Consider the following 12,987-nt stretch of genomic DNA (forward strand, 5'->3'; position numbering starts at 1 on the left):
TTCGATTACTATGGATATCCTCAATGCATTGCTGATTCACGATATCAACAACATGATTTTCACTCCATCATTCAGTTTCATTACGCAGCATGATTCACTCATACGTGGCCATACCCCCTTGAGGACGCATAAAGCAAATCTTGGCATTCAAAGGATCCTATTAATGCCCGGCTGTTCAGCCCCTCGGAATTCATCCCTGTGCTGATGGCGCCTCAGTGCCCAACGACATGCAGTCTCAACCTTGCTGCAGCCGCACCTCTGAACAATGATGCAGCACATGAGGGCTGATTGCATCGATGCATGCAAGGATCCATGGACGCGATCCTGAGTGTCTTTTAATGATACATGCAGTATGTGTAATTTGATGGATTTGCAATCTCGAGGAGGCCTGGATGCGTACAAGTCACTTTACATGGCCAACATCCTTCCCAACGGAAGCGCCATGCCGGTGTTGGCCTTGCTGTATATCACACCAGCGAGTATATCCGTCACCGAACCTATATTCCCATGGACTGCCTGAAGGAGGATACGCCTCGGAAAATTCGTCACCATTGCATACCTGTATGCCGTATGACCCAGCGTAGGGATGTCGTTGCCAAGTGGCAAGCTACGACGAAAGCCTTGTTTGTTTTTTCCTTGCAAATAATCCGACAACGAAGTGCTGCCACACTCCTCGACTTACCCAACATCGAGGCTTAGAAATCGTAATCCATACACACGAGAATTTTAAAGGACGTACATACGGAGTACATGGAGACCCATCCACAAGGTATCAAGTCCGGCTTAAGAATGCAGGAGTGGGGTTCTCAATCTGCCGTCCATCTTTCCCCCTCCAACGGCTCGTGTGTTTGCTTGTGACACCTCGTTCGAAACTGCGTTCTTGAAAGAAGCGTGGAATGGTTTCTAGAATGTTACGTCGCTTAGCCGGAGTTGGACAGAGAAGCCCGCGCGCAAATGAAAGAGAGAGAAAAGGGCCGCTAGGTACTAGGGATATGCATCGATGGGGACTCGCCGGCTTGAGTGTGCCTTGGGTGACCATTGGGGGCTGCTAATTGCTAGTAGCGGATACTGACATGAGGCGATTTCTGCGAACTGCAGCTGTGGAGGCTTCAAGTAACGGCTTACCTCGTGTGAGTATTACAGCCCATCTTGGTGTAACCACCTTCACCGACAACGCTGCGCCTACGTACTGTGTGCTTGTACTTGCTGCCATTAGGCATTGCTACAACGAGATGCGTGACTCTCTCTCTCGCTTTTCTTTTACACACACGCAAATACCTAGAGAGAGAGAAAAAAAACCCCCCCCAACCGATGGAGGATAGAAGTGCAGACGCAGGAAGTTATCGATTCGGCTTAGCTTGCCTGCGGCATCCATCCCGAATAATATGAGGTGCAGTGCCAGGTATACTACGTCGAGGCCATTATTGTGTGCATCGATGGAACACAGACCATTCACGCGTACTATGTCTTTTGCTTCGTGCCCAAGCCAGTGCTGCTGGGCTTCAAGCCAACTCATCAGCCATCCATCCATCAAGCAAGCCGGCTAGCCATCAGCAATGTGCAGGGACAAGGGCAGTACAAAGAGCAAAGACAATTTTCCCTTGCTGCCCAATCAGTGAACGGGTCTCACCTTTGATAAAGTGAACCGCGATATGGCAAGGCACAGCGAGCGTCTCAGGGAGATTGTTTCGAGCTGCTTCAAATGGGTGAAATGCCGTCTTTTCAGAGGTTACCACAGAATGCATGTAGCCGCCTCTGGCGGATCTGTACCTGGTTCATAAAGGACCAACAGGCTCGCCGTCTCGTGCCGGGAGCGTCACCATTGGCCCAAACGGCTGCCCAATGCCCGAGTAGTTTTCGAGAGCCGGATCGTGGTTCGCGGTGTTCCGGGTCGGTCAATCAGCCAACCACTGGGCAGACACTGAAATGCGGCCCAATGACTTGTCAACTCTGGTTGGGGGCCCGATTTCAGCCACCGGGTTCCTGAGGGAGAGGCTTGCTTTAGCGGGCGCTGGCCATGGCCTGCGAGCCATTGTCAAATGAGCAACCGCAGGAGCCCACCATCTCAGTACCGTCGTCGTGGGCTGGCTTGCAGTCGTTTTTTCTTTGCGGCGGCGACGTCACAGCCGCGAGGCTGGTTGGACATGCATCGTGAAATACCGCCGGCCAGGGTAGCTGATACAAGGAGCACCGCTTTTCCCCTCTGCTACTGGACAAGGACAGGGGTGGCGGGGGTTTTGTTTTCCGACTTCCCATGTTTCTGTTGATATCCTTTGATTTTGGTTTCTCCCGATGGAGGTAACTCAGCCATCCGAAGGAGCTGTAGGTGACTGATACTGCGGATAGCTGCTCAACTCACCGCCTCTGATGACCTGGTGCAACCCTCTTTTGACGACCCGGACGAGGATCATTAGTCCTGGGCTGCTGTTGGTCGTGGCTAGAGCTTATATGAGATGCCCCAAGCTAGGATTACGTCGAGCTACTTAGGATAGGCGTGTCTGTGGTCTGGTGATTTGCGCATGCTGCTCGTATAAGTGTGGTGGGCCTCTATCCTTGAGCGAGATGCTGGCGTCAAGCACTACGCAAGCACCAGACTGTTTTACTGATGAGTAGTAGAAATCTCTGTGTACGAAGGTAGTAGACGAGTCATTTGCGCATCAATACAAGATTCTTGAACAAGGGACTATGGAGCTATCGCTCCAGGGGCACTCTGTGATCGGATTTCTACGCCGTGTCCATTAGACGCAAAGCTTTTCTTGGTAGCTGAAGCTTCCCTAACCCGCCTGTAATGAACAGTACCGTCCAGTCAAGTAGCGGAATACGCCCAGCTCAGCTCTGGATACCTGCGCTGCTAGTACAAATCGAGGAGCTCAAGGTAGCTCGGCTTTGGGGCCATGCTGTCCGCTAATGTAGTTGGTCATTCAGCGTGCAGTAGGCTATGGAGGGGTACCTTGGGCGATTGGCTGCCCCCATTATCGATAAACCTGTACGGGAACTGTCACTGTCGCAGCGCCCACCCAATGCTTCGCCTTGGGTACAGGGCTAGCTGCGCAAAGTACCGCGCTACCTCGCCGCCAGGTTCCCGCTGCTATTCCGGCCGCCAACATCGCGCTGCTGTCGACCACTAGCCTCGTCCTTCTTTTTCCTCTTTGCACTCCACAGCCAGATGCACCCACGCCAGCCGCATAGCAAACAGCTCAATACACCCTCCTGTGCGCATCCCGCAAGCCGTAAGGCTCCCTAGACTCCAGACTCGCCCGGCGAGCATCTCGTCCTGACGCAGTTGACAGACCCGGAACCCTGCGCTCTTGTGTAACCTCGCCGCGCCACCGCAGTCAGTCCGTTGCCGTTTGCAGGCGCGAAGACCTCGTCTGTCCAACGCGCACTCCCCCCCGTCGCCGAACTTCGTCACTGCCGCGGCGTCTGTCGTCCGGGCCGGAGACCTTGAAGCCATCGAGATCCTGGGCGTTGCAAGAGTCAGAAGACAAAGGCCCACGCTGAGAAGCTGCGCTTGATCCACTCACGCCCTTGTTGGAGCACCGCCGGACGAACCTGCCTTTTGTTTTGCTCCCCTCTCCCAATCGACTGGAAACTCTTGCGATTGCGGGCCCTGGTGTTTTTTTTTTCTTACCGTCGCCCACCCCTCCCCCTCCAATAATTCCCCTCCAACCAGGCATATTCTCTCCCAACCGGCTTGCCAGCCCATACATACATCCATACATCCATACATCCATACGCCAAGCGAGCGTCATAGCTCCAGAGTCCTTCAGTCAGGGCAGACCCAAGCCTCCCGCAGCCAAGATCCCTCGCGGGCTGTGACGATTGACGCATCTTGTACTGCACACGCCCCTCTCGACGTATCAGGCAAGCCTCACCTCTGCGACGTGGCCAGGGGGACACATCATCGCGAAACCTCCCGAACTGTACCAACCCGAAGATTATACAAGACGCTAGCAGCCGCTGCAGGTAGCCAAATATGTCCGACTCCCCTCAATCTCCTCCAAAGGATGTCGACCAAGGTGCACAGTCACCCGACGAAGAGCAAATGAATGATAACCAAGATCCCCACGCCGGAGCTGGCTATGAGTTTGAAGGTGTCAAGGAGCAAGACCGGTGGTTACCTATAGCCAATGGTATGTCTTTATTGCCCCCCCCTGGACCGCCATTCTCGAATCACGATTGCTCGCCTCATGCGTGTCGAGCTGCCCATTCCTTTTTTCCTCAGCCTTGCATAGCTTTCCTATGTCTCACTCTTCTTTCTCCAATGTGTCGGAGGCGTCGCGGGCGTCCAAGACGGACAAATCTGATGAACTAGATGCTAACATTCGAAATTTTGCGCCAGTTGCTCGAATCATGAAGAATGCCCTTCCTGATAATGCCAAAATTGCAAAGGAGGCAAAAGAGTGTATGCAGGAGTGTGTTAGCGAGTTCATCTCCTTCATTACTAGTGAGGGTACGTCTATGCCATCCTGGCTTTTCTTTGAGGAGTCTCTTTTCCCATGGCAATACTAACATCATTCATCTTAGCTTCCGAGAAGTGCCAGCAGGAAAAGCGCAAAACCGTCAATGGAGAGGATATTTTGTTCGCCATGACTTCCTTGGGCTTCGAGAACTATGCTGAAGCTCTTAAAGTGTATTTGTCCAAGTACCGCGAAGTAAGCATCTCTTCTGCCGCGATTCTTCTAGAGAGGGCATATTTTAACAGAGTGATGTGAAACTAGCAACAAAACCAATCGAACCGAGAGCGCGTTATGGAGAACAATAACAATAACTGGGGGGGCGCCATGATTCCTGGCGAAAAAGCTGAACCTGGCCCATCCGGTGCCGAGTATGCTGCTCCTGAAGCAGCAAATCCCGCCGAGAGCGCTGCCGAACCGAACTACATGTATGCTTCCCATGCCGGCCATAATGGAACAGGTGCTGGTGAAGGCTACTAAGAGAGCTTTGCTGGAGGGCTGAGACTGGGCCAGTTGACAGCTTCTACCGGCGGCAGTCGGCTGAGCCTCTCTTCCAATTGCCAGAGATCCTACCGACCTTGGCCTACGACACAACTTCAGGATCTCACATGACTACTGGGGTTACAGCTATCAGCTCAAAACTCGACGTGTATAAGTACTAGCACGAATTCTTGGCTTATCTGACTTGGACTTTACAACATTATCGGCGTACATGAAGTGTGAAGGGATTGGGCAACAACGAGAGGAGATGAACTATACAATTCCGCAACTCTCTCGTTAAAAATGTATGGATTCGACTCTTTTTTTCTTTTTTTCTTTTTTTTTATCCGTCTTTCTTTAGTTCTTGGAATTCAGCTACAGATGGGCGATCAGACAATTAGATTCTACCCTCGGAGCTTTACCTGTCGACTCAGGAGCGGTCTTGAGATGCGGCACACATCTTTTTTTTTTCGGCAGTAGGGAATTAAGGGCTTGCCAAGCAGGATAACGGATATGCATGGGGTCCAGATTGTGAATTTACGGAGTTGGAACATCAGATATGGCCTGTTACCACATTACAAGTATGTCCATTTCACACAGGGCCTCTCTGGAATATTTCTCGTGATTTGACTGCCCAGTAATGACGTATGTGACACTCATGCAGCCCCTGCTTTGCTGTTGGCGATCCGACGTAGTTCATGCAGCCACTTTTGATACGTCCAATGCCTGTCTCTTCCGGCAATCCTTGCTTCTAGTGACTCGTCCGCCGTACAATGGTAGTCAAGTAATACTGCATCACGATAGCGGTAGTTCGATTCCTTAGTAGCCCTTCGTATGACAGAATATGATAAGAAGAAAAGAGTCTCAAGTTAGGAATGAGATGTGACTATTGCCTGGTAGCACAACAGCACAATAGATAGGTATTATGGCAAAGAATTGTAGGTACATCTCCAACGAATGCCGAGATAAGTATATGCTCGGTACAAAGCACTCCGTAGGTGGCGCAAAAATATTCCAGACTCCGAAGCGCCGCACGGACCAACCGAGTGCTGCCTAAGCCGACTTGGTTGCGAAGCACGTGCGGAGACCCCACTTGATTGAAAATCTTCCCTGCTGCCGATTAATGTGCAGGAAAAAAAGAATCCATGTTGCCCAGCACTGACGTTGCCACAGCTGTCTAGGGTTCTCTTTCAGCATCATCCATTCACCTGCGTTTCAGTTCACAATCATCTCGTATCCTTACAGCGCGGCGAAGCTCAAGTCATGGGCCTCAGCCTATCCGAGAGACTGGTCGTATCGCTAAGAGCCCTATAGCTGGGTATGATTGTTTTTCCAGATTTTTTCTTGCATTGCTAGATTCCCCATAACGAGCCTCACGACAATTCGCCCCCATTCTCGCCAGCGCCTCGCTGTATTCTTAACCACCATCGACTGTTGATACCGCCTTCATGCGACCATTCAGCCCGGCGCCTAGAAGCCTCACTGGCACTCTGCCCAGGAACACTCCCCCGGTGAAATCCATACTCAAGCCCTCTTCACTTCTGGGCCGCAGGAAAGAACAGCACGAACAGCGCGGCGAGAGCCCCGAGGCTCAAGACGCGTCTAGCAAACGGCGCAAGGTCTTCTTCGACGATATAAAGAATGTGACGTACGAAGTCGGCCGGCGGACCATGGACGAAGTAAAATTAGAAGTGCGGATGGCGCTGGAGGCCCACCTGCGAGGAGATGACGGCCAGTATGATGGGTTGAAGGAGATGTTTGCCAACGATAAAAAGAGATATCTGCCGCCGATAGTTGGAGAAGAAGAGGATACATTGAAGCCTCACGAACTTCAGGTTTACCTCATGGCGTTGACAGGCTGTATTCCCATCTTAAAGAGCAAGGACTGCAATGGTCTGGTGAAGGCGATCCTCAACTGCTCATGGCTAGGGCGAGATGCAGCCTTTGTCAAAGTATTTACACATTTTCTCGCCGCTCTAGTCAGTGCGCAAGGCTCCTATCTCAACCAAGTCCTGAATATGATTGTGGGCAAATTCCACGACACGCGCCCATCCGCGTGGCGAGTCCCTGACTTCCCCGAGGTCTCGCGTGCCACGATGCGCGAGAGGCTGCACTCGACTCTACAGTACCTTCTCAGGATGTTTCCATCCGCCATCTCCGTTTTAGAAAATCTGCTTAGAACCAAATTTCCGTTCCTAGACGATTCGATGAGAGTCCACATGGCCTACATCCACAACCTCCTCCAAGTCAAGGAGTACGTGCCTGATCTGGCGGAAGATGTTTATGATATGATACTCGATCGCGTTGTCAAGATCGACTCGCAGATGCAGCTGGATTTGGAAGACACGGACGATGACATCACAGCCGCCGTCATGTACGCGCTGCGCGAGAACGCTCAGCAAGACGCGGCGGGCTGGGAAGACGAGGCGGATGACGATAGTGATACCGAATCTGTTGATAGCGACGACTTGGATTACGATCAAGATGCCGTTCGGATCAAGACTCTCAAGGACAGCGTGGAGAAGATGGATTCGATGCTCGATACGCTTTTCGAAGTCTACACGCCACACTTTGCAAACCCTGGGTCAGATAAAGCGTTTGACATGTTCACGACGATCCTACGCGAGTTTGATCAGATGGTGTTGCCGACATACAAATCACGACATACACAATTTCTTATCTTTCATTTCGCACAGCAACACGAGCGGCTGACCGACGCCTTTTGCGGCCAGCTTATCGCCAGTGCCTTTCAGAGCAATACACCCAACATTCTGAAGCAGGCCGCTGCCGCCTACCTCGCAAGCTTTGTTGCTCGGGGAGCACTCGTACCGCGCAACCTGGTGCGTACAATATTTATGCTTTTGATCCATCACCTGGACCAGTACCGCCGGAAATATGAGCCCCTGTGCCGCGGTCCAGATCTCAAGCGATTCCACCCCTACTACAGCCTCGTACAGGCTACCCTCTACATCTTCTGCTTCCGCTGGCAAGACTTGGTGGTGTCTGCCCCGGAGTTTGTCGACCCCGAAGACCCAGCATCCTACATTGGCCAAGACCTTGAGTGGATTGGGACGGCAAGAAAAGATCTTTCGACACACATCTTTGGCAAACTCAATCCATTAAAGGTCTGCGCACCTGTCATCGTCGAGGAGTTTGCCAAGCTGGCACACCGACTCAATTTCATGTATGCGTATCCGTTGATTGAAAGCAACAAGCGCATCCGCTTGACACAGTTCTTGTCATCAACTTACTCCACTGGAGGCGCTCTGCGAGATTCTGGTTTTGATAACCAGGAGGAGAGCTTTCATCAATTGGACCCATACTTTCCATTCGACCCATACCAGCTACCGGTTAGCAAACGCTGGCTTACAGAAGATTACGTGAACTGGAAATCAATCCCGGGCCTGAACGCGGAAGACGATGAAGACAGCGACGACTTTGAGGATGATGAGGACGATGATGCCCTGGAGGGCCTTGAGGAGGGCACCGCTACTGATAGCGAGGGTGACTACTCAGAGTAAGAGCCCCGATAAACGAATGTGGACAGACGGATATACCCGAAACACGGTGCGATGGATGAAACTCTTGTCGATTTATTTGGAATATCTTGCACATCTCGGAACTCTATCCATGCTATGCTATTTCAGGAGTTGCTAGGACATAGTCCACTATATACTAGGACAAAAAGGAGGAGGGAGGGCCCGCATCGTGCTTATTTACAAAAAAGAGCATATGGCCTCTAGGGCGCATCAGTGGCATTCCCTTTTTTGGCATGCTGCTATTGCCGTTTTCACGTTACTGCGGCTTTTGTTTTTGTTCCTTTTTCTTAGCGAGGAGTTGGCAAACCGGAACAGTTGCTTTTTATGCGCCTTTTGATTTTGAGTTTCATCGTTCGATGCATGCTGCAGTCGTACGTAGCGTTGGTGCAAGGGTTGATTTGAATTAAATGAATATAAAAAGTTACCTACTTCATCCTACTTATTCAAGATGCATGTCCCTTGTCGTATGCTTCAGCCATACTCACTTATTATAGTAGCTAATCTCTCACTATAAATAGTACGCAGGAAGTAATATGTGGCTGTTTTATATTGCCCATCTGTCAGAAAGTGGCAGGCGAATAGCGGAGAAAAAGGTTGTCAGAAAAGTATTTCAAATACTTTGCATCTCGGTTCGCTTATGGGGATTTAGCAGTGGGTTACAAATACTACACTATTTTTGTTCTTTGTTATCAGCATCATGAGAAGGAGTGCATATACTATATCCAAGCGCTGCAACGTTATAGGAGCTAAGGCTGTATTTCTTATACAAAAGTTAAGCCGACCGTACTGTTGTAGATTGGCTCTCTCATTCACTATTTGAGATTTTTAGTCGGCGTAATCCTCTCTTCCGGGCCTCTAGAAACGATGTAGTAATACTTCCTGCTTATCAGGATGTTTGTCAGTGTTTATACCCCGACTATTACGACGGGATATTTTGGGTTTCGTCGGCATTTAGCGTCTTGGGTTCTCCGAGGGGTGGTAGGTACCCGGTACCTTTGAAGCCTCGGATGGGACTATCGGGATGAGATATTTGGAATGAAGGAATAGTGCTGCAGCTTAGAATTCCACTGCTATAGTTTACAGAGCAGGCACTGTAAAACCGCTGACTGTATAGTCTGGACGCGCGCTAAATGCAGAAAACCGTCAGCAGTCTTCAGCGGCTGCTTTTTGGCATCCAATGAGAAAGCAACGCTAAGCTCGCTAACAAGCGATCAATCCATTCTGCAACGTCAGTTTGTAGTATGTAGTACTGAAGCAGCACTGCCAGTGGTAAGTTCAAGTTCTTAGATCCTCAGGTGTTAAAGTAGCAGATACCTGGAATGGCCCGCTATCCGGCAATTGGCGGTCTCAAACGCTCACCCGCAAAACGAAGCCGACTAAAATGCAAATCGCCAGCCTTTTCAACCTTTCCTTTTGCTACCTTGACCACGTAATTGCGTTTAGCTCGTGAAAGACGAAAACTCTTCCCCCCCCCCTCCTTCGCATAGGACGGCAGCACGCGACAGCCGTTCGGAGATTATTGTTGCATCTGGTGGACAATTGCTCGCAGCAGCTCGAAGCTTGTCTTGTCTGGGAAAGCGAATCGCGACACAAGTCCCAGAGAAGGCTGAAGGGCTGTCACGGCTATTCACACATTTCTCCGTGCTCTGTGTCGCTCAGTCGACATTCCCTACTACTAGTAGTTGTCTTTGCTCTCATCTAGCTCAATCGCCATCTGCTGTCACTTGTCGGTGGCGCTGCTTGCATTGTCGCACAAGCCGTTACCGCAATTGACTGATTGATTGATACTCCCGGCGCCATGGACGCAGAGCCCGCAGCCGCTGACCGGCCCTCGTTCACGTCCTTCTGGAAGCGAAGCAAGCAGAAGGACAAGGAGGGCGACGGCAAGAAGAAGGGCAAGAAGACGACCAGCCCCAGCTCAACCGGCGAGCTGCAAGACGAAGGATATGCAGAGGACCAGGAGGCAGACCAAGATGCCGGTGAGTGCTAGCTGACGCGTTTCCACATTTCGTCTCCCCGCATGCATGGCCTATTTTATGCTTGAATTCTGCTTGTTGAGCCGCTGCAGTCGTCCAGAGGCGTGATTCCATTGTTTTTGCCCGTGGCGGCTAGGCAAATCTCCCATCGATGGGGGGTGGGAGGCGGATGCACTAAAGGGGGGACATGACACAAGGCGAGAATCAGCTGGCGGGCATCCTGGGCGCTGTACGGGCGGCTCAATTAATGATTACAGCAGGAAAACGACTGCAAGGGACTGCCATCGGCGCTCTGCAGGCGATCGCCCTGCTGGCGGCGGGTCTGGCCGTGGCGGTCATCAATTTCCAGCCGTCCAGGAGCAAGTGCTTCGTGATTTGGAATAGCCGGTGTTGCTGGCGATGTGGGCGAGCGCGGCCGGCTAGCGGGTTGGCCATCTCAAATCATTCGCTTGCAGCGCAGCCAGCATCGTCTTGATGCCTTTATAAGAGGGAGCCAGTCGCTCTCGCTGCGACCCAATTATGCCTTGCCTCCCAATCTGCCTTTGCATTTACACCTCCTTTGTGGGCGCTGCTTTGATTCCATTCATGACGGCCGGTCCCACTTAAAGTTTGGAATCTTGCTCTTGGGCGTTGCGCTGCGACTCAAGCCATAATCCATAATCCATAATCCCTATTCACATTGCACTACCACTTACTTATCCACGCTATGCCTTTTCTTTATCGAGTTTCACCGTCCCGAGAGGTCTGCTATTCTAGGTCCAGGTCCCGGGTACAGCGCAGGAAGAAGATGATGGACGCTGAACTAAGACTTCAACGCACAGATGAACACGCCGGCAAGGACGATGCCAAAGACCGCGCCCAGCTTCGACGGGCTCAGGTCCGGAAGGCCCAGATCCAGCACCGCCAGCGAAAGGCAAACTATGTCAAGCAGCTGGAGCTGGACGTTTCCCAGCTGCGAGACCTCATCACCCAGGCCCAGCAGGAGACGTCGCAGATGCGGAGGGAGAATGACGGCATACGAGATCTACTGAGGACGAGTGAGCAGCACCTCCAGCCCACGTATCCGCAGGCCGACTCAACGTACTTTTCAAACGCAGGCTCTCCTGGCACTCGTGTGGGCGGCATGTCTGAGCTGGATACCCAAGAATGGCTCGGTGGCGGACACCTGGGTGATCTGGACCTGAACCAGAACCCCTTGATGCCTTCGACCTCGAATGATGCGGAAATGTTTGGCCATATCAATGTCGACGACATCACTGTATCGCTGGGCATCCATGATCTCTTGGGCACGCCTTGCTTCACCATCAACTCTTCCTCTGGTGCCAGCATACAGACCTCTACCAGCCCGCCTCCGCCACTTGATAGCACCCCCTTGACGCCTCCATTGACACCTCAACAAGAACAGACAGTCATCAACTGGATCTTGGCGTAAGTCTTCTCCCGTCGATGATGCAAATCAGCCAAATACCTTCTTCAGAGCACGACTAACTTGACCCAGACTTGAAAACATTTGCTGGGACCACTTCCAAAGCACTGATTTCCACAACCACGTTCCCGGCGAGGCAGAAGACTCTTACAACCATGCTCTCACCGCCACTGCTCTATTCATGAATGCCGCACCCTCCTCCATCTTCACTGACCGCGAGGTATTCACGGCAATAGATCCCACCACAACACAAGCACCCACCTTCCACTGGCAGGCCAGCGGCATCAACATCAACTCTCTCTGGGCACTGGCGCAATTCGAGCTTGATCCAACTGAAATCTCCCCCATGCAGATTTGGTTCGACCTGGCGTCCAAGTTTTCCTACGAGCTACTCTTCTCGGACGGCTTGTTGACAGCCTTGTTGATCGAGCTGCGGCCATTGATCAGGTGTATCGAGTTCGGTGCGTCGATACAGAGACAATTTTATGACGATGTGATTGCCAGAGTCTTAGGACCTTCTGCTGCAATTTAATTTAAATGATATACCTTTCCTTCCTTCCTTCTTGGTTTTGGTTGGATGATAATGACAGTGGGGACAAAATATGTGGCGGCGTACTGGTAGTCTTTTTTAAACGGGTTGATGGTGTATATCTATTTATTTTTATCTTTACGCTGTTCTTTGAACTGGAGTTCTGATGATGGCTGTTGTGGCTGTCAGAAATACCTAATTTCTTCTTCTATTGTTGATTCTTTGATCTCCCAACCTTTTCTCATCTAAAAGTGGCAGATGTTTTGGATACCACTCTGATGACTGCTTTATGAAAAGTGTAATAGCCTGGAGATGGAGATGGATGTTATCTATTGGGATACATGCAGTAATGACAGAGTGTAAATAGGGAATGAGATCAAGGGATGCTGCATAAGCACAGCAAAATTGCAAAAAAGAGATATATACCACATCATGTCAATAATAGAAAACTCAGCTTCAAGTCTATCTGCCCACTATCTACACATCTATGTCACACTTAAATCTGGCCACGATTGAAAAAAAAAGGAGATAACAGAAACAAAAAGATAAGATAAAGAAGGGGATTTGGAAGAGAGAAAAG

The 12,987-nt window shown here is 51.0% G+C and overlaps 3 protein-coding genes across 3 annotated transcripts; all 3 read left to right on the plus strand.

Moving 5' to 3' along the window:
• Positions 1-3,976: 3,976 nt before the first annotated feature.
• Positions 3,977-4,937, plus strand: TGAM01_v210173 (hypothetical protein; the record flags this gene model as incomplete). The annotated part of the gene is made up of 4 exons (XM_024550736.1): positions 3,977-4,133; positions 4,343-4,453; positions 4,528-4,655; positions 4,722-4,937. 4 exons carry the CDS (start codon positions 3,977-3,979, stop codon positions 4,935-4,937), a joined length of 612 nt encoding a protein of 203 aa, XP_024404525.1.
• Positions 4,938-6,385: 1,448 nt separating this feature from the next.
• On the plus strand, positions 6,386-8,458 carry TGAM01_v210174 (hypothetical protein; the record flags this gene model as incomplete). The annotated part of the gene is made up of 1 exon (XM_018805741.1): positions 6,386-8,458. One exon carries the CDS (start codon positions 6,386-6,388, stop codon positions 8,456-8,458), a length of 2,073 nt encoding a protein of 690 aa, XP_018660931.1.
• A 1,816-nt stretch (positions 8,459-10,274) lies between these two features.
• Positions 10,275-12,410, plus strand: TGAM01_v210175 (hypothetical protein; the record flags this gene model as incomplete). Its single annotated transcript, XM_024550737.1, has 3 exons — positions 10,275-10,455; positions 11,274-11,880; positions 11,951-12,410. 3 exons carry the CDS (start codon positions 10,275-10,277, stop codon positions 12,408-12,410), a joined length of 1,248 nt encoding a protein of 415 aa, XP_024404526.1.
• Between the last annotated feature and the right edge of the window lie 577 nt (positions 12,411-12,987).

The sequence above is a fragment of the Trichoderma gamsii genome (assembly GCF_001481775.2).
Source record: "Trichoderma gamsii strain T6085 chromosome Unknown Scaffold_57.2, whole genome shotgun sequence".
NCBI classification, from domain to species: Eukaryota; Fungi; Ascomycota; class Sordariomycetes; order Hypocreales; family Hypocreaceae; genus Trichoderma; species Trichoderma gamsii.